This window comes from Onychomys torridus, chromosome 10, assembly GCF_903995425.1.
Source record: "Onychomys torridus chromosome 10, mOncTor1.1, whole genome shotgun sequence".
Classification (NCBI taxonomy): Eukaryota; Metazoa; Chordata; class Mammalia; order Rodentia; family Cricetidae; genus Onychomys; species Onychomys torridus.
Window position 1 is genome coordinate 37,301,259 of NC_050452.1, and position 14,097 is coordinate 37,315,355.

Here is a 14,097-nt window from a genome sequence, read left to right on the forward strand (position 1 = left end):
GTCGGCTGAGGAGCTCAGGCTAAGTTGTTTTCCACTAGCCTTTTGTCCTCTGTGTAAAAGGCTGGGCATAGTATACTTCTGTGGCATCATGAGAACTGGATTCAGTAGAACTTGGTTGATGGGCGATTCCCAGGCGGTGCTCTCTGCTCTCTTCATTTGACAGAAGAGCCCTTACTTGTAATGACATGGTGACGACTTTCCATAGTTCTTTTGTTTTTAAATTTGCAAGTTCACCTTTTAATAATAAAACGTTACCATTTTTAGTAAAATCAGTGCTATGGATTTGTATGGAAATGGCCAGTGTCTTTTCAAATTAATGTTTTCATTATAACAAATTGGTACAAAAAATTAAGTTAATTTAAAAATGAAATTAAATAGCAGTGTTTCACCATGGGAACAAAACTAATCCAAGATAAAAAACAAATATTTAAAATAATGAGAAGAGGGACTGGGTAGATGGTTCAGTGGGTAGTGACTGCTATGTAAACATGAGGACCTGAGTTCAGATCCCCAGCATTCATCTAAAAACTGAGTATGGCCTATAACCCCTCACTGTGGGCATGAGACAGGAGACTCCTTGGAGCTCATTGGCCTGTAGTCTAGTAGAACTGATGCATCCAAGTCAGTGAGGGACCTGTCTCAACAAGTGTTGGGGGAGTAGTGACCGAGGAGGCTATCTCAGCCTCAGGCCCTGCACTCACACATGGGCAGATGCACTCACCCACACACATACGCCAAACGCATGCACCACCAGTAATAATAATTAAAGGTAATGTAGAGTCAGCCCAACTTTCACATCCAAGCTCCATGGATACACACTTTCAGAAGAACTGTGTGTGGCTAAGGCCAGCTGTAGGCTTTAGTGTTGTAACCAGGGGCTTTGGGTTTGATACTGAGCTTTAGTTATTCGTTGAGACTTTGAGGCAGTAAGCAGGGTGAGAAACCCTGCTTGCTGTGGAGGGTTTTCATCTGTGGGTGAATGCTGAGCACTTTCAGATAGACATAATATGCCAGTGGCTAGCCCTGTGGAAGGAAGGCCCAAGGCATGCGGCTTGTCATGTTTGGGAAGGTAGCATGGGTTTGCTGTCCTTCTGCTGTGTTCTGCACTGTTTGTCACTGTGAGGAATGAACGTGGTCACCTTCTTCGGGAGTGAGCCCCAGTGACTCACCAGCATTCCTGTCTCAATGGGATTTTGTGATAAGATAAAATTTCGTGAGGTGGCCACTGCGTCCACCATCCTGGAATGTTCAAGTAGAGCAAAAACTGCTGCTAATGCCACAGCGACTGTTAGCCGTGGAAATCTTGAGACTATTACCCCATAAAGGGACTGTTCTTGCTGGCTGGGCGGATAGACTCTGCTGGCTGTTTTGGCCATTCAGCTTAAGTTGTTTGCACTCCTGAAGTAAGGTGTTAGAGATGGTTGTGACCGTGTTCAGTTCTGAAAGGAAAGCCCTGGTGTTCCAGTCTCCTGCCGTCAATTTTAGTACAGTCTTTATTCTTCCTGTGGCCATCTTTCTGTCCTGGCTCTAAGTCGGAGGAGACCAGGTATTCTGTCCTCATTTGCTTCATTGTTTAAATACGTGTGTGTGTGTGTGTGTGTGTGTGTGTGTGTGTGTGTGTGTGTGTGTGTGTGTTGTAGAAACTAGGGACATAGAATATTCTAGAGAAAAGCCAACTCCAAGAAGAAAATAGATTGCAAATACCTACCTTGTCAGCCTTGTAAGTGGAGTGAATGATGTCTACAAAACTGTGAGACCCCGCTGCAATGAGCATGTTTAAAATGTTGATTGTGATGGTCTTAATAGTGCACTCTGAGCAGCCAAGTGCTGTCCTGGCTGAGGTGGGTAGAACTCGGGAGCCTCTAGAGCAAGTACGGAGTGTCTGGAATGTTTGGAAGAAGTAGGTCTAAGGCACCTTGTGCTTCATACCAGACACCACTGTGAGGAAATCAGTGTGGGAAATCCAGAGCACAGTTTACCATATGAAGTACCCCTTTCTGCAAATCAAGTCACTCAGAAGATAGAGTCATGTTATTTTGAGGTTACAGACATCTGGGCCTGGCCTGCATGGTGAACGTTGTGAGTGGTGAGTTGAATTCTGGGAGTTGCGCTGCTCATTCAAGCTCATCTTGTTTTGTGTGCTCGAGGCTTGCCATCACCTCGTGGCAGATGTCTGCTCGGGTTAGACAATGGAGTTGGTGGCCTGGCTGACCGAAGCATACAGGACAGAGCAGTGATTCCAGCGATCTCATTGCTGCCTTGGGTGCTCTGCTGTATGCTGTGGAGCCAATGCAGGAAAATCGGTCTGGGGGTGATAACAGTAGCCGTGCCATCTGCCTCCATGAAGTTTGGCTTCTTAGCATCCCTTCCTCTTGACTTGGCTTCCAGTGTCTCCAGCCTATACTCAGCCCTTCCTCTGCACTGCATTTCCAGATGGTAACCTTAGAGAAAAGTGGAAAGGGTGAGTGGACAGGGTGACTCTCCCTTTGCACATTCTCTCGGGGCTGGAGAGTATGGCTTGTAAATTACATGTGTACTATAGTGGAAGCAGAAACTCAAGTTTACCTTGCAAGTCAAAAGAGAAGATCCAGTTTGAATAGTGTCGCTTAGCGCTAGCCTGTGAGTGTCATGGCCGCTTCATCAGAGCAGCAGAGACAATTTGCAAAAGAGACCGACATTGGATCAGTAGACATTGGCACTCCCTCATAGAAGGAGGCATTGGGGAGTGTCAATGGACCCTCACCTGTGATTCTAGCCCTTCCCTCTGGCGCCTCCCAGCCAGCTGTGTGTAGGTCTGCCACAGCTGCCCGTTGCCTCGTAGTTCTGAGAAGTCCTAGAAAATACAGTCCATCGGTGCAGTTATGTGGTGGTCATCAGCATCCAAGTTCACCATAGTAATAAAATTCTGGTATGTCGGTATTGATAAAGATTTTACAGAAATCTGAAGCTTCTGTGGTGTGGTAGCTCTTCACTGTGGACCTCAGATCTCTGGAATTGGAGAAGTCATGATTCTGCTGGATGTACAGTTAGGGTTGATGTCTTTGTGGCTGGCTGTATTTGTTGGTTTTAAATGTTTGTTTACATGTGAGCCTCCTGCTGAGTCTGCCAATTATAATTTAAACCCAATTACATGGATTTCAAGTTCATTCCTTTGCTGGCCTCCTTCCTTATTATCCTGCTAATTTTTATAATAGTTTCTTAATTTTAAGAATGTTTTATATGAGTTTCAATAATAGTGTTTTTTTTTTTTATTTTGAACTTTGTTTTAAAATAATAATACTGTTTATTACCATCTAGTATGTACTTCTTTACTCATAATTAGTTGCTAAGGTCAGCCAGTAAAATGTAACTGTCACTATTTTCTTAGGCATGTAATTGTCACTGTGGAAAAATGGGAAAGTGGGCTGGAGAGATGGTTCAGTGGTTAGAGCTCTTACTGCTCGTGGAGAGGACCCAAGCTTGCTCCCCTGCACTCATGTTGGGCAGCTGACAATGGCTCCAGTTCCAGGGAACCCAACAATGCTGACTTCCATGGCATCTACACTCACCGGCACATACCCCCCCACCACATACACATAACTAAAAAGAATATAAATAAATCTTTTTCCAGAACAGAGCCAGTGTCTTGTTCTGTTGTAGTCTTAGTAACTAGAGACTTACAAAGTCAGTTGACAAGACTGATTCACAGGTCAAAGGACTTACTATATCTGCAAAAGGAGGCCTTTATAAGAAAGAAAGGCATATGGAAAGAAGGGTTAGACCCAAAAGTTTGTATTCCATTTTGACAGAGCATTAACTTGTAGCTTAAAAGAAAAGGGTTTTGGACTTGTGGAGGCAGTGCATTATGGGAAGGTGACCACATGGGAGAAGACCTGTCAGCTGACAGCTGCTTAGTCAGACCTCTTGATGCTGCCCCATCTCTGTACTGACACCCGTCTCCAGTAATAATGGCTGGTGTCTTCCTCCTGGTTCAGAAGGCCTTCACACCTCGGTCAGGGTGACATCCTCCAGAAAGTGAAACTCACACACTGCCTGTAGACACCACTGAAGAGAGAGCTTTGCATCTGTCGTCTGTCACCTGCACCTCACAGTGCCACTTGTGGGTAACCTGCAGTGATCCCTTCCCTTGGTGACGCGTTGGGCGGAAAGTGCCACGCACCCCACCAGTGTAGAGGAAGCCTCGCTTACTTACGTGATTTTTCCAACTTGCTATTCTCAGACTTCATGTTTCCCTGCCGGGTGTAAAATAGTAGCTTGTGCATTTTCCGTCTTTATTACTTAAATGATGAGTATTGCCTTAGGAACAGATTATTGACAGTATTGAAATGGTGAGACAATTCATACAAGTCTACAACATTACTGACATCTTCCTGACATGATGCTTTTCTTTCAACTCCAGATTCCCGTTCACCCTGTGCCCGACCCCTTGGTTCACGAGGTTCTGAACCTAGCCTTTAAGCACTTTAAGCACAAGGAAGGGTGAGTGTTAACTAACTTCAGGTTGTTGCTTTTTTCCTGCAGTCCAGATTCTTCGGGCTGTTTAAGTCAGGTTTGAAATCTCTCCTCATCACTCCTGGTCTTGGCTGTCTGGAGGTTACCGTGTAAGCCTAGAGTGGCCTTGAACTCTTGATCCTTTTGGCTTGGCCTCCCCGATGCTGGATTGACAAGCATGCATTATACATACCATGCCTGGATCTCAAGTTCAACTCCTATAATGAGTTCAAAGCAGTTATCTCCTCATTATTTTCAGCCTTCCCGACTATAGCAAAAAGTTTGTAAAAATAGGTCGGAGCCCTGTGGATTGGATTTATAAGAATCAGAAGGCTAAATTTCATGGCAAATTAAAATGTATACAGAAGAAGAAAGTTCGTGTGGTTTTTATCCTATAAGTAAGTGTTCAGTTGAAGAGGTTACAAAATGATAAGAAGTTTTATGATTGTTTTATTTTTCTTCTTTTCCTTTCTGGTTTTGTTTTTGTTTTTTACTTTGCTTTGGTGACAGGTTTTCACTCTGTAGCCCAGGCCTGGAACTCACTATGTTGCGCATGTCAGCTTTATAATGCTTGTCATCCTCCTGCCTCTGCTTCCCAGGTCCTGGGAATCTTAGCGTGAGCCACCACAGCTGGCTTGCTGATAAGGGATTTTAAGTGTATCGAGAGAAAACATTTAATAAAACACTGTTTGTTCTGTTGTCGTTTTAGATACTCAGGAACCAATACTGGGAACGTTCATATCATTGCAGATTTGTACGCAGAGGTGATTGGCGTTCTTGCCCAGTCAAAGTAAGCTTCAGAAATCATTGTCCATGCTGTGCTTTCTAGAGTGATTTGTTCCAACCTTGCTTACTGTGCTCCATAGAGACCCCTGAGCAACGCCCATTCCTGAGCTACATAGAGACCCCCTGAGCAATGCCTATTTCTCAACTGTGTAGAGACCCCATTTCTCAACTGTGTAGAAACCCCTAAACAATGCCATTCCTCAACTACGTAGAGACCCCTAAGGTAATGCCATTCCTCAACTGTGTAGAGACCCTTGAGCCATGCCCATTCCTCAACTACACAGCTCGCATTCATTTAGCTCTGTTTTTCGTGTTCATCTGAATCAAATCAGAAGAGTCAGGACATTGTTTCAACCCCAATTTTTAAGAATTCTGTGAGAAATGTCTTTAAAAACTGTTCATTTAGAGATGCGGGCAGAGCTAATTAATTTTATTGTTTCCAGTTGAGTGCTTTTATTCCTTAGCCTGCACTGAAGTGAGTTCTAGTCATCTTGTTTTAATATGAAATAGTTTTCAGGAGCTAGGAAAGATACCAAGTAAGGCAAGATAAAAGATGGCGGATTACTCCAGTGCTTAGGAGCTTTCCTGAGATGTCTCCTATGGACTGTGACATGTCTTTAGGGCCTGGGGTTGCTCCAGAAACTGGAAGCATTTGGGTTTGCTTTTGTTGCTACCGGGAAATGTGTTAGGAGACTAGTATCAGCTTGCCTTTATCTGGATGGATTTGGAAGAGTCTTTGGCCCAGAAATCACCACATAGCAACCATTGTTAACTCTTAAGAAGGCAAGCTTAATAGTCATCCATGTTCCTCAGTTTGCGTTCTAACATTCAGTACTGTATATTCTTTAGTACATTTTAATCTTTTTTTTATACCCTTTGGATAGCTCATGGCATAAGACTTAGAGCATAGTTCGAGTATTTTAATTGATCAAGCCTCCCAAAATAGTACCTTAATGTCTCATTTCCACTTAGCCAACATCAGTTACTTAACTCAGATGAATGGACACAAAATCATAGATATAAGAAGTGATATTTTCTTTATATCATAATTCATGGGTTTTTTTTTTTTAAATAAAATGTGTCTCAGTCTTTGAACCATCAATCAGAAATTCTAACTAATACAATAGCAAGCTAGATGCGGGAGAGTGCTAAGTTATGTGGCCAAGTTAACTCTATGTGGTAGGGACAGGGAGTCTAAATGGCTGGGGAAGTTATGGTGCTCACCTCGCTCATTTAGTTGTGAGAGAAAGAACCACACCACTGTAGAGCAGTACTGCAGCATCCCCACTCATGCATGTGAGGAGCATGGGGAAATGTGAGGGAGTCATAACACCAGAGGCTCAAAGCATCCGGTGGGGTGGCGGCGGCATTTCCACTAAAGAGGGGGACGAGAGGTTGACAAAGGTTGTGATGTGTTTGGATCTTGTCTAGAACCTGTCTTTGTAGTGATTTCAATTCAGTCTTGGGTTCCTATGGATTCGGGGTTTTTGTTTTTGGGTTTTTTTGGGGTTTTTTTTTCGAGACAGGGTTTCTCTGTGTAGCTTTGCGCCTTTCCTGGAACTCACTCTGTAGCCTAGGCTGGCCTCGAACTCACAGAGATCTGCCTGCCTCTGCCTCCCGAGTGCTGGGATTAAAGGCGTGCACCACCACCACCGCCCAGCTGATTTTTGTTTTTGACACTGGTCTCATGGCTGTAAGCTAGGCTGACCTATAGAATTTACTGTGCAGGCCAGAATGGCCTCAGACTCTCAGAGATCCTCTTGTCCCAGCCTCTGATTCCCTCCACGTACCAGAGTGCTTGGCTTTAGCTATCTTCTAGTGAAGAAATGCTAGTCACAACGATTGTTGATTTAAATTCAGGGTTGTGCTCACATTTCTCAAGCTTTCACCTAGGGAGACGAGCACCCTTTCTTCTGTGTCTCTGCACATGAGACACCGATTTTCAGGTATAATCAATACCCTGCAATTGATTGGTTATCTCTTTGAATTAATTTATAGTTACCAATCTGTTCCCCATGTATCTGTCATAAGAAACTTAGAAAAAGGCTTTAAAATTTGGAGACAGTCTTAAGTATGTGATGTTATTTGGTATCATTGTTAATAATAATAAATAACAATGATGCTAATGACCCAAGAAAATATCCTCTATGATTTCTCCTTTAGGAACTCCTGACTTTAAAATAAACCTGGAGTACATTAACACAACTCAGATTTTACTGTGTGTGTTTTTCTGGTCTTTTTGATGAAGACAGAGAAAGGTGTCATTTGGGATATATAGTCCTTTGATTTCACCTTAAAGACCATACAGGAAGTTAGTGTTTCCGGATGCTAGCCCAGTGACGTCTCCATGTGTGCTACAGGTTTCAGGCTGTAAGGAAGAAGTTCGTGACCGAGCTAAAGGAGCTGAGGCAGAAGGAACAGAGCCCGCACGTGGTTCAGAGTGTCATCAGCTTGATAATGGGGATGAAGTTTTTCCGAGTGAAGATGTATCCTGTGGAAGAGTTTGAAGCATCGTTTCAGTTCATGCAGGTGACGCTCATCCTCGGGGCTGGTAGTCACAGTTAGCCCAACACTGGCTGTCCTTGGCCCTTTTAATGCCATTCCACGTGAGATAACTCTCCGTGGCCCGGAGTGTCTCTGTTTTCACTCCGGGCTGTCTTGACCTTAACTTTGTGATAAAAGAAACAAATGTTCGTGAAAATGTGATATTACGGCTTCTTCCTCCATCTAAACATCCCTTTTTCCCTTCAAGGAATGCGCTCAGTATTTCTTAGAAGTAAAAGATAAGGATATAAAACATGCGCTCGCCGGCTTATTTGTGGAGATTCTTATCCCTGTAGCTGCTGTAAGTATATACATATGCATGTCTTCACACCATACGTCATATAAAAACCAGACTTCCCTTATTCCCCCAAAGCTCTTGCAAGGCCGTGAGCCCATGGGGGCCCCACTCGTCCCCTGGGCTCCCTGATCCCTGGAGGTCGATGTGTTACGGTGATCAGCGGAGATCGTTTCGCACATCATTTCATGGGTTTTGATTATTTCCCAGTTATTGTAACCGATCAAGCAAATCTGCCCTGCTTTGTCTTGGCTGGATATGGAAGTAAATTGCATTTTATTCTGATTTCACTCTACTTAAAACTTTCGTGAGGGCATTTAATTTCATGTTGACATTAAACTACCTTGGCCTTCGCTTTTGTGCATTGTCTGGCGGCCTGTGTGTTTTCCTGAATTGCCTGACATGCTCATGCACTGCTTCTGAAGCATGCTTGGGAAAGATGGCCAGAAGATTGTTGTCACTGAAAAGGAAGCTAAGAAATTGGAATATTAATATCAGCGCTTGGTACAGCTTTCAAAACTGCCTTTTCTGGCCGGGCCGTGGTGGCACGCGCCTTTAATCCCAGCACTTGGGAGGCAGAGCCAGGTGGATCTCTATGAGTTCGAGGCCAGCCTGGTCTACAGAGCGAGATCCAGGAAAGGCGCAAAGCTACACAGAGAAACCCTGTCTTGAAAAACAAAACAAAAAAAAAAAAAAAAAAAAATTCAAAACTGCCTTTTCTGTTAGCTTACTGCTAAGTCAGGAAGGATTGTTGTTGTTGTTGTTTATTTGTTTGTTTTTAATGGCTACAGATAAAAGCCATGAATTGAAGGTTTGCAGATGATCCCAGTCAACCTGATCATCTTTCATACTGGTGTTTAGTCCCAAACACTTGATTCACTTTGTTAACAGACAGGTCTATCTTTATAAAAACCAAGTCGGCGGTCATCTGTTATCTACAGTGACTTTTCCCCCAAATCCATTCACTGTCTTAAGTATGTGGGGTAGGGCCTCTACGTAACAATTCTGTAGGGATGTACCTCAAGCCATAACCCTGCCAGTCCTATGTAAAAGTGGTGCCTGTTCCTGGGACACTTTCTCTCTCTAATGACCCCCCTCTCCTCTTTGCCTGTCTTTATTCCTTCATTATATACCATTTCCTATGCATCAGGGACTCTACTGTGCGTAGAAAATTGAGACACCAGCAAGCTAGGAAAGGTTCTGTATGATTCTCCAGCTTATTTCTGGCCTGCAGAGAATAAACTTGGATGTAGCATATGGAGGGTGTCATGTTATGGCAGGCACATGAAGAGCTTGTGTGGGTGCCCAGAAGGGAAGAGCGGCTAAGGGTAGGAGAGTTGAACTCTATAGAGTATGATTATGTAAGTGCCATCTTGAGCGTGTTGGTGACGACCGAGCACACACTGAGGGCGTAAGGAAGAAAGACGTGCTCTGTCTGGGGAAGAAGTATCTCAGACACCCCTGATGGGTGTCCCGAGACTGTTTAGGGACAGCTGGGAAGATGCTGTCACTTGCCCCATCTCCCAGGGGCAAAGCTGGAGGAGCCAAGGCTGGGATGGTTAAGTAGGAGGTTTGTTCAATGAATGAGCTGGGTTTAGCTTAGAGCTCACTTCCTGACAGAGTTCATCCACACGGCCCCTCTGAGTCCTCCCAGGAGCCCAGATGGCTTGTCGCCCGTGCACCTGCTCTGTTCTCACCTCCCGTCTGCTTGGTTTCCTCGTCCTCTCGTTCCTGCAGGCTGGTAACCAGGTTTCCTTTATTAACATGACATTTGGTACATAAGACGTCTATGTAAATCCTGGTGAATCGTTAACTCTCTTCAGTCAATGCAGAAAGTCCTCATAATGCTGCAGTTGTACAGTTTACGGGGAGTAACCACTTCTGTCTGTCTTAACTCTTTCCCCAGGCTGTTAAAAATGAAGTCAATGTCCCCTGTTTGAAAAATTTTGTGGAGATGCTATATCAGACTACGTTCGAACTGAGCTCCAGGAAGAAGCATTCACTGGTACCCAGAAGTGTTTCAAACCTTCGTGTGCTTTGTAGTCATTGATTTATGATTCCTGTAGAGATTGAAGAGAAGTATGAAATTGTAAAATACCCAGAGCGTAGGACAGGGCAGACTTTGCACATTTATTGTTTCCTGTGCCATTTTAGATTTTCTACTTTTTATTATTAAAGGGAAAAAAGAAGTTGTGGGGCATATAGCAGCGCACACCTTTAATCCCAGCACTCGGGAGGCCAAGGCAGGAGGATCTCTGTGAGTTTGAGGCCAGCCTGGCCTACAGAGTGAGTTTCAGGACAGCCAGGGCTAAATAAAGAGACCCTGTGAGAAAGACAGGGAGGGCGAGGGGAGAGAGAGGAAGAGTTTATTGAGTAACAGTACAAGATTCCCTCGGCCAGGCTGTACCTGGGGTACTGCCTACCAGATGGCGTACTCTTACTTTACTGCCTCTGTGTTTAATGGGTTCTTCAGACTTCCTGCTCAGTGTTTACCTATCTCGCCAGGTGTTTTAAATTTTATATTATGGCATATGTTGACTATGGTTTTATATTAAACCATAAATCCTTTTATTTTATACCATAAACTTGTGTTCGAAAGCATCGTGTTTTAAGAACCACTCACTGTGTAATTTCATCACTTCCATTCAGAAGCTGATGGCATTTTTCCCCCCAGTAAACCCAGACACTTCACATTACACTTTTGCAGTTAGGGAAAAGTGTGGAGAATCGGTCAAATATTGACTGTCTACCTTAGAGATGAAGTAATCTCAACTATTACCTGTGCCAGACATTGTCCCAAATGCTTGGCATTCTTTGGCATTCTTTGGCATTCTTTAAGCCTCACGTCTCAGTAGGACATTGGTGATTATCGCCTCTCACTTTCCTTGTTGGGAAAATAAGCCACTGTAGTCCTGTGCTCAGCCAGAGTCAGCTGAAACTCCAAGGCCAGTTTGACCCTTGGTCTCTTCAGAGCACAGTAGTCGGGAAGGGATAGGATGGTCCAGGGACAAGAAAGAATTTGGCCTAACTTGGGAGATGCTGGTTTAAGGAATTGGTTTCATGAAATGGGACATTTCTCATTCCTTGTTCATGTATGCAATGACGTTTTGTATTGAAAATGGGTAAGCTGCATAGGTCTTTAATTTTTTTTTTTCTTTAAGAGCATAAATGAAGCCGTCATTCATGAGTCCCACAGCCTGCTGTGAAGATGTTAATTCTCTCTTCCCTGTCTCTCACAGGCTTTGTACCCACTAATTACCTGTCTTCTGTGTGTCAGTCAGAAACAGTTTTTTTTAAATAACTGGCATATTTTCCTACAAAACTGTTTGTCACATTTAAAGGTAAGACCCTGTTGCACCTCTGCCCTGTGGACACTGCCTGTGTTGTGTCCATCTCTGTGTATCCTCTGAACAGTAAATTCCATTACCCTTGGTGCATTTGAATTATAGATTCGTGATAGTCTTTTGTGGACTGTACTTCTGTGGGAGATCGTGTATAGAAATTAATAAACCCTTTGCTTGATTCATTTGTATTAATGCAGAATTGTGTATTCTCAAGGATCATTAAATCATCTTAGATATAATGATATTTACGTACAAATACAATTATCAAGAATTATGAATGAACTATTATTTAATCTCACAAAACCCTCCACATACTTACCTTGTCTTTTGTTTTAAGAAAGTTCAGTAATGGTGGCTCAAGCCTGAGTATCATGCAAACACTTTTGATAGTAAACTGTCACTAAAAGCCCCTTGACAGTAAGTGAGCACAGCCAGATCTGAACACAGGGTACCAGATCCCCAGCATGTAAGCTCCTGAAACGGTTGTGACTTGAATGGAGGGGGTACTTGTTACTAACACCGTCTGGCATATTCACACTTACTCTTTCTTAGTGTAGACAACACAGCTGTGAGAGTCCGTAGAGAGAGCTCTTCTTCCCAGGATGCTCTGCTAGCCTGATCTTCATTTCCTCTTTGGCTAGGAACACAATTAGTATCTAACAGTAAAGGGGTGACTATGCTTCTTCTCCGTGGCATGTGACTACAGAGTTAGATGAGTCTCTTCAAACATTTGCTGACAAGTCAGAGAGGTGTAGTCAACATGATAGTTGACTTCCTGTCCTTAGTTTGAGTTTCACTGGGTACTGAAAACCCAGTGTTTTGAACAATAGTAAAACCAAGGCACAGATTGGTTAAATGAGGGTCTCGGGCCATGTGAACAACAGAACTCCTTCACCCTTCAAGAATGATCCACTGGAGAAAATCTCTAGTATCTTTTTCATGATTTTATATATTATCTTAAAAACTGTTTTGACTTCATAGTAGGGTATATGAAAGATGTAAGTCTTAAGAAAAAATTCGTGATGCTTTTCCTCTTACACATACATTCATTTATATTCTTAGACAAGAATTGAGATTCCCTCTTTGTTTATCAAACTCTCCAAGATTAGATCAAGTTGATCAAAGTCTCTATGTCTCTCAAGCAGGAAGGAACACTGTCAGTTATTTACATGGTAATGATTCTGTCCTTATCTTGATCATTCACATGGATGTAGGCACTAACGGGGAATGTGCCATTTTCTGAGTAGGTTTTATTTCATCTGAAAGGTTTATAAGATGTGCATTTAAGGTTTCTGGGAGAGTGCTCTGTTCCATGACAGTTCATACCTTCCTGTTGCTTTGTGAAGTTCCTTTATATTTTCGTTTCCACCTAACATACTTACAATACTGTCACAGCACCTTAACCCGCCCCCCCATTCTTTTCTTTTTTTTTTTTTTTTGTCTTGAGGCTTTCATTTAAAATGCTGTTTTCTTGGAACCCTTACCTCCTATTTAATACTTCTGGCATGTTGTCCATTTACGTGAATGGCTGCATCAATCTGCCGGACTAAAGGCGATAAGAGCCACTTAGCATAGCATGAACTTTGGATTACAGTTGGCTTGGCCATTAACCCTTAACTTACATTAAGGCTCTATTCAGCAGAAATTGTGTGACTTGGCCCCTGCTCATTAAGCTTCCGATAATGTGGCTGCTGTGCTTAGCTGTGGGAGGAGTTTTAAACATTCTAAGAAATGTCATGCTAATTATGTGCCGTAATAAGTTATATTTTATTCCTAGTATTTACTGGAAAATTAAATCAAAGGCCTTTTCTAATCAATTATGTGATTCAAGTAATCTCTTGATTTAAAAAAAAAATTCCACCTAAAATTTTTTCATTTAATTGCCACCACTCCTTGGGGTTCATTTTTCTAATATTTCCTGGATGCTAGGTAGATTGCATCTTGTCACTTTCACTGTTGCTGAGGCAGAAAGAGGATAAGTGGCCTGTACGTAAGTAGCCAGTAGTGACAGAGATGGTTTACATCCCTGCAAAGCTTCAGAAGGCTTGCTCCTTCAGGTCTGCCATGTTATCCTAGACTGTGCTAAAAGGAATACTAAGGATTTTAAGGAAGCACTTTGGCTGCAGTTCTGGTATATTAAGAGACATTATGCTCCAGAGTCATAAGTATAGTGAATTTTCCAGGCAGTTAGAGCTATTATACAACTTTACAAAGAAGGAATTACTGTGCCAGGCTGAGGAGACAGCCCAGGCCAAAGTGTTGCGGCAGGAGAACCCTGAGTTAGGATTCTCAGAACCAATAGAGATGTCAAGTGGGCATTGCAGCTTCCATCTTCAACACTTGGAAGGTAGAGACAGGGGATTGATCACCAAGGCAGACTAGCCACCTAGACTAGACCAAAACAGCAGCTTCCATCAAGAGACCCTACCTGTCAGATAATACAGAAAGTGATGGAAGAAGACGCTGGAAGTCAGCCGCAAGCCTGTGCACACATTCATGCTCACACACACGCCCCCTCGACAGGCAAACAGTCGTCTCCTGCACAGAGACACAGGCAAAGAGCCTTTTCAAGTTAGCATGCCCAGTTTTTAATTTGGTGGTCACAAGAAATGGGCTCCATCGCCATATACTCATCAT

General features: G+C 43.1%; 1 protein-coding gene across 12 annotated transcripts in view; it reads left to right on the forward strand.

The window, feature by feature from the left end:
- The window catches only part of Fryl (FRY like transcription coactivator), a 242,924-nt gene that overhangs the window by 137,805 nt on the left and 91,022 nt on the right, over positions 1–14,097 (forward strand). For all 12 annotated transcript variants that reach the window (XM_036201449.1, XM_036201445.1, XM_036201447.1 and 9 more), the window contains 6 exons: positions 4,400–4,479; positions 5,201–5,281; positions 7,638–7,806; positions 8,030–8,122; positions 10,023–10,121; positions 11,356–11,457. In XM_036201449.1, coding sequence (XP_036057342.1) covers positions 4,400–4,479; positions 5,201–5,281; positions 7,638–7,806; positions 8,030–8,122; positions 10,023–10,121; positions 11,356–11,457 — 624 coding nt within the window. The remainder of the gene's footprint in view (positions 1–4,399; positions 4,480–5,200; positions 5,282–7,637; positions 7,807–8,029; positions 8,123–10,022; positions 10,122–11,355; positions 11,458–14,097) is intronic.